General features: G+C 41.3%; 1 protein-coding gene across 15 annotated transcripts in view; it reads left to right on the top strand.

The window, feature by feature from the left end:
- The first annotated feature begins 1,597 nt into the window (after positions 1-1,597).
- CAPS2 (calcyphosine 2) overlaps positions 1,598-9,865 on the top strand; it is a 50,527-nt gene continuing 42,259 nt past the window's right edge. For 3 of the 15 annotated variants that reach the window (XM_086398707.1, XM_086398700.1, XM_086398716.1), the window contains exon 1: positions 1,642-2,047. Coding sequence is in view for 2 of the 15 variants with exons in the window: in XM_086398700.1 (XP_086254826.1) it covers positions 2,041-2,047 (7 nt within the window). In the remaining 13 variants the exon portion in view is untranslated. Of the gene's footprint in view, positions 2,048-5,808; positions 5,919-9,865 lie in introns of all 15 variants that reach the window. The other 12 variants (XM_086398701.1, XM_086398714.1, XM_086398709.1 and 9 more) reach the window with 10 other exon arrangements.

The following is a 9,865-nucleotide window of genomic DNA, read 5'->3' as shown; positions in this document are numbered from 1 at the left end:
TTCTTTAGAAACCATATCTTATTTGTCAAACACATACTAGGGGCTCTAAATACTTTAGACTCAATAAATAATTTAAAAGGCAATCCTGGATAGACATATATACACTACTTTTTCTAACATTGGGTATATATATTTGCAGATTGTAGTTCAATGGATGCTTTCTGAGTTTCAAATACATTCTATTTTGGATCTGCAAACTATTGAGGTTAACATGTGACTAATTTTATTTTGTGTAAAAAGAAATTAATTGGCAGTAATAACGAAAGAGCTTTTGTAATGAATTGTTTTGAAAACTGGCAAAAAGTACAATTTATATGATCAACCCATCATCCAAAGTTCTTGCTTCTATACTAGATGTTTTCTGTGTCAGAAATACTAAAGTAGTTTAGGTGTACTAAACCGAAGTGTTCCGAGCCGGAAAGAGACATCTTAATGTTATTTGCTGAATATCTATTTGTGGAATAGGCAGTTAGGGACCAGAAGTTTTGGTCTTTGATAATGTTTTGAAAGTTTTTTGTTCTTTTTTTTCTTTTTCCCCAGTTTATTTTTGTTTTTCTTTTTCTATGGGGGTAATAGGTGGATGAATTTTTATAGATCGGGAAGAAACAGGAGTGATTACCTTATACCTATTGATTTCACTCATTTCATGCTTTAAAAATGCATTTGTATTTTCTCTTACAAAATGATTCTAACTTGCAAAGTTAGACACATACATTTGGAGGGGAGCAAATTTTGAAAAGATAGCAGATTAGAAAAACAACTCCATTTTATGGGAAGAACTGGATTAAGTTTAAAAAGATTTTAGTTCTGATTTGGGTATCTGACACTTGGAAGTTTAACTCAGGAGAGTTACAGCATGTTAGAGTAGATTGAAATCTTAGACATATCTCAAACCAGACCTGTCGTTTTACCGATGAGGAGCCGATGCCTAAAGACATTGTGTGCAGAGCAAAGAATAAAAAGAAAGCTTCCTGATTCCTAGGCTTTCCTCAGTATTTTAATTTGTAATTATATATATATATATAATTATGTAGTGATCATATATGTATATGTGCGCTGCTGCTAAGTCGCTTCAGTCGTGTCCGACTCTGTGCGACCCCATAGACGGCAGCCCCACTAGGCTCCTCTGTCCCTGGGATTCTCTAGGCAAGAATACTGGAGTGGGTTGCCATTTCCCTCTCCAATGCATGAAAGTGAAAAGTGAAAATGAAGTCTCTCAGTCGTCCCCGACTCTTAGCGACACCAAGGACTGCAGCCTACCAGGCTCCTCCATCCATGGGATTTTCCAGGCAAGAGTACAATGGGGTGCCGTTGCCTTCTCCTGTATATGTGTAAATGTCCACATATTGAAAGTAGTATCTTTGTCTCTCTCTTATACTGCAGTCTTGTCTTTTTAAATAATTGCAAGCTCCTGGAAAGCAGACATTCCAGAATACGCTTAAATTTCTTTCCTTCTCAAAACATCAACCGGGGAGCTGAACCCTCGGTCTGTGCCCTATAAAATATTTTAAACAGAATTCACTTTAAAGAAGAATTGCACAAACCGCCGCCGGGCCGACTTTGGCCCTCTTCCGGCGCAGTACAAGAGCAAAGAAGTGCGTCCGCGCAGCTCTCTGCCAAGGCTAGAAACGCGCCGGAACTGGTCTCCTAGGATGCCTGGACGCAGAACAGCTCTGCTGCTTTTGCGCGAGTCCCACTAGGGGTCCGGAGCTCCTGTGGCACATGCCAGGCAGAGGAAGCAAGGGCAGAAACAGCTGGGGGCCGGTAGGTGGGGCCAGCGGAGCCGGGGTCTTGGCCAAAGATCTATCTCCTTGTTCCCGGAAGTGAGAGGGGTCCCGGCCCGGCGCGCAGAGGCCTGTTGTCAAGGCAACCTACAGACGCGGGTCTGAGTTGGCCAGAGCCTTTGCTGAGAGCTGTCTCTTTTGTGGCTCCTCCCCTCTGAAACGGCCTCAAGGGAGTTCTCTCGGTGGAATTGCTTCAGTTTATACCTTTTCCAGCTCTCCCATCTTGGACTTACTCTTTCCCTGGATTGGTTGCGTCATGTCAGGTTGGTTGCCGCTAGAGTCCTGCCCTAGTCCATGAATCTCAGGTAGGAAGAGGGTGCTAGTACGTTGCAGGTGCTCATAAGTATAATCTCAGCTTTCTGGGGAGTGATGTGAAGACAGTTACTCTGCTGTGTTTGAAATTAGGAATGATCCTAGGTTCCATCAGACACCTGGATCTTTATCCCCTGGGCTCCGAGGTGGACTTGATCCTCACCTGCGTGGAGTTTAAATATGAAATTGTATTTACACATCTCTTTTCCTCTCTCCTTGCTTATGGACTGGATTTGATCAGTTTATCCTTTGCTTTTCACTATGTTCTGATTTGATATAAGCAGCCTTATAGCCCCTAATACCAAAAGAGAAGTGATGATAATTGGAGCTGGACAAAATCATCTTTAAAAATGAGGGAAGTGGGGGGGGGTGGTGGTGAGTTCAGTTCGTTCTGGTAGCACAAAAGCTAACATGGAAAGACATGGTTCTATTAGTTAACAACCCATCATTCATTACATGCTAGAAATAACATCTCATGACTTGGCAGCTGTTTGGGTGGAGACAGAAGCCATCAGACCTTGCTCTTCTCTCCTCTTGCTACCCTATCCCCAGCATACCCCAACTACATATTCAGCGCTTAGGGCAAAGACAGCCCTTGGTATGCAATCCAGGATTTAGCTCCAAGCCACTTGTTTGAAATGCTGATTCTTTTACCACCAAGTTTAGGTTTCTGGGCTTCCCTGGTGGCTCAGATGGTACAGCCTCTGCCTGCAATGCTGGAGACCGGGGTTCGATCCCGGGTCTGGAAGATCCCCTGTAGAAGGAAATGGCAACCCACTCCAGTACTCTTGCCTGAAGCCTGAAAAATTCCACGGACTGAGGAGCCTGGTACATTACAGTCCATGGGGTCACAAAGAGTTGGACACGAATGAACCACTTCACTTCACTTTAGGTTTCTGGTTTTCCTTAGTCTGTGCAGCTAATTCCCATCCCCTTCCCTATTGCTTGTACCGGAAATGGTGTTGAAGTGAAATTCAGGTCTGAAACCTGTGTGACTTCAAACTCTGCAATAACTAGCGAATAATTTGGCAAAGTAAAATTCATTTTTCTGGGTCTGATAGTCAGAAGATTGAGCTGTTTTATCAATGCTGCTGCTGCTGCTCTAAGTTGCTTCAGTCGTGTGCGACTCTGTGCGACCCCATAGACGGCAGCCCACCAGGCTCCCCCGTCCCTGGGATTCTCCAGGCAAGAACACTGGAGTGGGTTGCCATTTCCTTCTCCAATGCATGAAAGTGAAAAGTGAAAGTGAAGTCGCTCAGTCGTGTCCAACTCTTAGCTACCCTATGGACTGCAGCCCTCCAGGCTCCTCCATCCATGGGATTTTACAGCTAGTAATTGTTATTCTGAAATAACACATATCTGAATTGACTGAATTCACTTTAACAAATATTTAAGCTCCTACTATTTTCCTGTTAAGTGCTGAGCTGTAGGGTGAGGAAAACCAGTAGTAATCTTTGCCTTTTTGAGGATTATAGTTAGAGTGGTGAAGAATCATAGCTACTCTTCTTTATGCTTAATACACTTTGAACACCTTATCTAATTTTTTGAAGACAGAATTTGTAGAGGGGCATTATGATCATGTCATAATTAAGTGCAGAGGTGTGAAACTAAGGATATGTTTCAAATGTATTCAGGTATTTGATTATGCATTAGTTTATTTATTGACTTTAGTAAGCATCTGCTATATTAAAGGCATCAGATACTAACCTTCGTGGTCTTGATTGTTTATTTGGGAGATAAAAAAGAGCTAATTACAGTGAAGAATGATGACTGTCATGCCTGGGAAAAGGAACAAGGAGACCATGGGCATTTAGGGTATAAATTTTGTTGTTTTTATTATTTTCACGTACAGCACGGTGACTTAAAGTGGCCTATAGTGATATAATGTTGTGCTGTGCTTCAGTCGTGTCCAGCTCTTTGCAACCCTATGGACTGTAGCCTGCCAGGCTCCTCTGTCCATGCGTTTCTCCCGACAAGCATACTGGAGTAGGTTGCCAGGGAATCTTCCCCATCTAGGAATAGAACCTGTGTCTCTTGTGTCTCCTTTATTGGCAGGAGTGTTCTTTACCACGAGTGCCACGTGGGAAGCTGGACAATAATGTTACTAAGGTGTAAAGAATGTGAGGCTGATGTATGGAGTTAGTCAGGTAGCTGATTGTTTAGCATCTCTGTTTCAACTCAGTTTGATGGTCCCTATCATCCTGGCAAATACAATAGCGCTTGCGAAGTGACTGAAAGTGCTGAGTCTTCTTTGCTGCTCAGGCTTTTCTCTGGTTCTGGTGAGTGGGGGCTGCTGTCTGGTTGAGGTGCACAGGCTTCTGTCTGTGGCGGCTTCTCTTTTGTGGAACATGGGCTCTAAGGCATCTGGCTTCAACAGCTGTGGCAGGTGGGCTCAGTAGTTGTGGCTCCTGTGCCCTAGAGCATAGGCTCAATATTTGTGGTGCATGGGCTTCATTGCTCCATGGCATTTGGGATCTTCCTGGATCAGGAATCGAACCTGAGTCTCCTGCATTGGCAGGCAGACTCTTCACCACTGAGTCACCAGAGGAGCCACAAAGTTTCTTCCTTCTGAAAGCTATCTCTGAAAAGAAAGCCATTTGCTAGTGCTGTCAGGGTGTTCTCAAATCTAATGATCTGGGATGCTTTCAGAATAAGTCTGCTGTTGATTGGTAAATCTTCCTGACTTTGCTCATGCAGTAGAACCCCAGGCTTAGGGCAAGGGAGTTTTTGGAGAGAGGGCTATGGAAATGGGTGTCAATGGGGAAGATCAACAGCCAAGAGTCAGACGTGACTCAGCAACTAAACAACAACAACAACAGCAACATGAATAGAAGAGAGTTTTATTTGAGTCAAAACTGAGGACTATAGTAGGTGGGGCTTCTTGGGTGGCACTAGTGGTAAAGAACCTACGCGCCAATGCAGGAGACCTAAGAGGCATGGGTTCAGTCCCTGGGCCAGGAAGATTCCCTGGAGGAGAGCATGGCAACCCACTCCAATTTCTTATCTGGAGAATCCCATGGACAGAGCAGCCTGGCCGGCTACAGTCCATAGGGTCACACACAGTCAAACATGACTGAAGTGACTAGCATGCATGCAGGAGGACTATAGCCTGGAAAACATCCTCTCAGATAGCTCTGAGGAAATGCTCTGGAGCAGATGGGTTTTCAGCACAGTTTTATATCTTGTCATAACAAAGAACATCATAACAGGAGTACATTTACATTCCTTCAAGGTTTCAAAAAGTCATCTACACAGTGAGTATCACCTGGAATGGGAGCTTAATTGTTGAAAGTACAAGTCAATGCTGCTTAAAATCTTAGCTCCTATCTGACCTGCACATCCATCTTCAGATCTTTCTTCCTTTTATAAGGTGATTAATTGGGTCCCCTGGATAATTCAGGATAATCTCCATATTTTGAAATCCTAACTTAATCATATCTGGAAAGCTTTTCGCCATTTAAGGTAACATACTCGCAGAGTCTGATGATTAGGACATGAATGTCTTCAGGGGGGCCATTGCTCAGACTAGTATTTACCCCATAAATGTTGTCCCACATAATGTAGTTGCCTCACAGAAAGTTGATTTTGGTGAAAGACAGAAAAGTGATTAACCACCTGACTTCTTTCCATGTAATATTATTATGCAATTTGTATGACTTATTTAAAATCAGAATAAGAATTATAATTTTATATTGTTTTACCTTTTTCAAAGTATGCTGCTTGGTAAAGACATGAACTTGAATGGATTTGTAGGTTAAAGGAGTTGCTGCTTCTCCTATAACTCAAACTCAGCCATTCTCTGGAAGAAAGAAGCTACTACAAGTATGTATGCTATATAATTTTCCTCTTGTAGGAAGATTCATTAAATAGTTTTCTGACTCCTTACTTCGTGTTTTTATGATAATTCATCCCCCCAAATATTTAGAATTAATACTTAGATTTGAATAACAGAAAAAATTGAAGATAATCATTACTTGAAAATTGATCATTACTTGAATGTTTTATTTTTAATTAAGCTTAATATCAATGTTTTCTTATTATTTAAGAATTGTCTATGTATGTCTGCATACATATACAATATAAAAATTAAAAAAGGAGAAAGAAGAAGAAAATAATCAATATATATTTTGTGTTAGGTAGGTAGGAAAAGAATCTGGACTTCTATTGTTAGGACTTTCACTCTTTTCAACCTTCATAATATCACTACTGTATATTATTGATTAGGTGTAAGTGTAAAGCTACTTTGTCCCTGTAATCACCACAGAATTGAGCAAACATAAAATTTAGTTTAGAAATACATAACATTGATATATATTTCCTTGCTATTCTTACTGTTTCAAATATTGAATGCCTACTTACTGTTTATCAGCAAACACAATAAATGTTTCAGCAGTTTACTTTATTCTTCAACAAACCTTTGAGTTAGGTATTATTATTAACCAACACTTCTGTATTTTTATCTATCTATTTACTTGGGAAAAGGAAGGATTTATTACTTGCAGCAAGTAAGGAGAAGAGTAGGGACCTTTTCCCAAAGCAGAGTCTCCCTGAACTGCAAAACTGGGGAAGTTTTAAGCTCAGGGTCCATGCATGTTCATGATGGGGCTTGAGCAGAGGAGAATTAAGCATAGACTCAAAGGTTGACAGAGTCCAGGCGTTACTTGACTAAAGTCAGAAGGGTCAACAGCATCATTCCATCCTCCACCTCGGTGGGGGCCTTAGTTCCAAATAAACCTGATTAGTTTAACATTCCTCTTTGAGATGTTTCAGGGTTCCTTCCAAGCATCCAGAGTTAATTGGAGGCTGGTGTCAGGACTCACTAAAGCTCAGGTTCTTTATTTCTGGTTGCAGAAAGAGTTTAGGGAGAGACAGAGTGATAGGTAAGAAGTTGATTTATTTAGAGGTACACATTCCATAGAGAGAATGTGGTCCATCCCCACAGGTAAGGGTGGCCCAGGGAGAAGCACATTCCACAGAGTGTGGATCATCTCCCAAGGGGACAGGCCTCACCTGCTTTCAAATATGGAAGAACTGAGGCTCCTAGAGATTAAGTGACTCATCAGGATTTTGAACTCAGTTCTGACTTCAGTATCTGAGCTCCTTCCTTTGTGTTCAGCCATCTCCCTTATATACATGAGTGACAGCTTTGAGGGTTTTTATGGTTCACAATATTATGAGTTAAATCTGAACTATTTGATAATTTTAATCAAAGCAGCCCTTCTTGGGAGAGGCTATACAGGTGTAAGTTCAGAGAATATGTGGCAAATCTCTGTACATTTTATGCAGTTTTGCTGTGAACCTAAAACTCCTCTAAAAAAATAAAATGCATTAAAAATGAATTGGATAAAAAAAAAATGTTGGTTACAAAAATATCCAACTTTTAAAATAAAAATATTTTTGGCTTTATGGGCTGCACAGTGTCTCCATTTTGCAGTTTTTTTGAGAAAACATAGGCAATTTGTAAATAAATGAACGTGGCTGTGTGCCAATGAAACTTTAGCATAAAAACAAAGCTGAGTCTAGATTGCTGATCTCTGGCCTAGGGATTTGCAAACTATAATTTATCTTTATTCTGGATTGGCTAGCACAATTTTATTGTAACTAGACAGGAAAGATAACTGCCATTCTGAAATATTTATCCCTACACAAGAGAAGACACTATACATGGACATCACCAGATGGTCAACATTGAAATCAGATTGATTATATTCTTTGCAGCCAAAGATGGAGAAGCTCTATACAGTCAACAAAAACAAGACCAGGAGCTGACTGTGGCTCAGATCATGAACTCCTTATTGTCAAATTCAGACTTAAATTGAAGAAAGTAGGGAAAACCACTAGACCATTCAGGTATGACCTAAATCAAATCCCTTATGATTATACGGTGGAAGTGAGAAATAGATTTAAGGGCATAGATCTGATAGATAGAGTGCCTGATGAACTATGAAATGAGGTTCGTGACACTGTACAGGAGACAGGGATCAAGAACATCCCCATGGAAAAGAAATGCAAAAAAGCAAAATGGCTGTACGGGGAGGCCTTACAAATAGCTGTGAAAAGAAGAGAAGCGAAAAGCAAAGGAGAAAAGGAAAGATATAAGCATCTGAATGCAGAGTTCCAAAGAATAACAAGAAGAGATAAGAAAGCCTTCTTCAGCGATCAATGCAAAGAAATAGAGGAAAACAACAGAATGGGAAAGACTAGAGATCTCTTCAAGAAAATTAGAGATACCAAGGGAACATTTCACACAAAGATGGGCTCGATAAAGGACAGAAATGGTATGGACCTAACAGAAGCAGAAGATATTAAGAAGAGATGGCAAGAATACACAGAAGAACTGTACAAAAAAGATCTTCATGCCCCAGATAATCACGATGGTGTGATCACTGACCTAGAGCCAGACATCCTGGAATGTGAAGTCAAGTGGGCCTTAGAAAGCATCACTATGAACAAAGCTAGTGGAGGTGATGGAATTCCAGTTGAGCTATTCCAAATCCTGAAAGATGATGCTGTGAAAGTGCTGCACTCAATATGCCAGCGAATTTGGAAAACTCAGCAGTGGCCACAAGACTGGAAAAGGTCAGTTTTCATTCCAATCCCAAAGAAAGGCAATGCCAAAGAATGCTCAAACTACTGCACAACTGCACTCATCTCACACGCTAGTAAAGTAATGCTCAAAATTCTCCAAGCCAGGCTTCAGCAGTATGTGAACTGTGAACTTCCTGATGTTCAAGCTGGTTTTAGAAAAGGCAGAGGAACCAGAGATCAAATTGCCAACATCCGCTGGATCATGGAAAAAGCAAGAGAATTCCAGAAATACATCTATTTCTGCTTTATTGACTATGCCAAAGCCTTTGACTGTGTGGATCACAATAAACTGTGGAAAATTCTGAAAGAGATGGGATTACCAGACCACCTGACCTGCCTCTTGAGAAATCTGTATGCAGGTCAGGAAGCAACAGTTCGAACTGGACATGGAACAACAAACTGGTTCCAAATAGGAAAAGGAGCACGTCAAGGCTGTATATTGTCACCCTGTTTATTTAACTTATATGCAGAGTACATCATGAGAAACGCTGGGCTGGAAGAAGCACAAGCTGGAATCAAGATTGCCAGGAGAAATATCAATAACCTCAGATATGCAGATGACACCACCCTTATGGCAGAAAGTGAAGAGAAACTCAAAAGCCTCTTGATGAAAGTGAAAGTGGAGAGTGAAATAGTTGGCTTAAAGCTCAAACATTCAGAAAACAAAGATCATGGCATCTGGTCCCATCACTTCATGGGAAATAGATGGGGAAACAGTGAAAACTATGTCAGACTTTATTATTTGGGGCTCCAAAATCACTACAGATGGTGACTGCAGCCATGAAATTAAAAGACGCTTACTCCTTGGAAGGAAAGTTATGACCAACCTAGATAGCATATTCAAAAGCAGAGACATTACTTTGCCAACAAAGGTCAGTCTAGTCAAGGCTATGGTTTTTCCTGTGGTCATGTATGGATGTGAGAGTTGGACTGTGAAGGCTGAGCACCAAAGAATTGATGCTTTTGAACTGTGGTGTTGGAGAAGACTCTTGAGAGTCCCTTGGACTGCAAGGAGATCCAACCAGTCCATTCTGAAGGAGATCAGCCCTGGGTGTTCTTTGGAAGGAATGATGCTAAAGCTGAAACTCCAGTACTTTGGCCACCTCATGCGAAGAGTTGACTCATTGGAAAAGACTCTGATGCTGTGAGGGATTGGGGGCAGGAGGAGAAGGGGACGACAG

Source organism: Bos grunniens, chromosome 5 (genome assembly GCF_055505025.1).
Source record: "Bos grunniens cultivar Pamir isolate PY7600 chromosome 5, Bosgru_T2T1.0, whole genome shotgun sequence".
Lineage (NCBI taxonomy): Eukaryota > Metazoa > Chordata > Mammalia > Artiodactyla > Bovidae > Bos > Bos grunniens.
The sequence above is the reverse complement of the archived record's forward strand: the minus strand, read 5'-3'. Positions and strand labels throughout refer to the sequence as shown.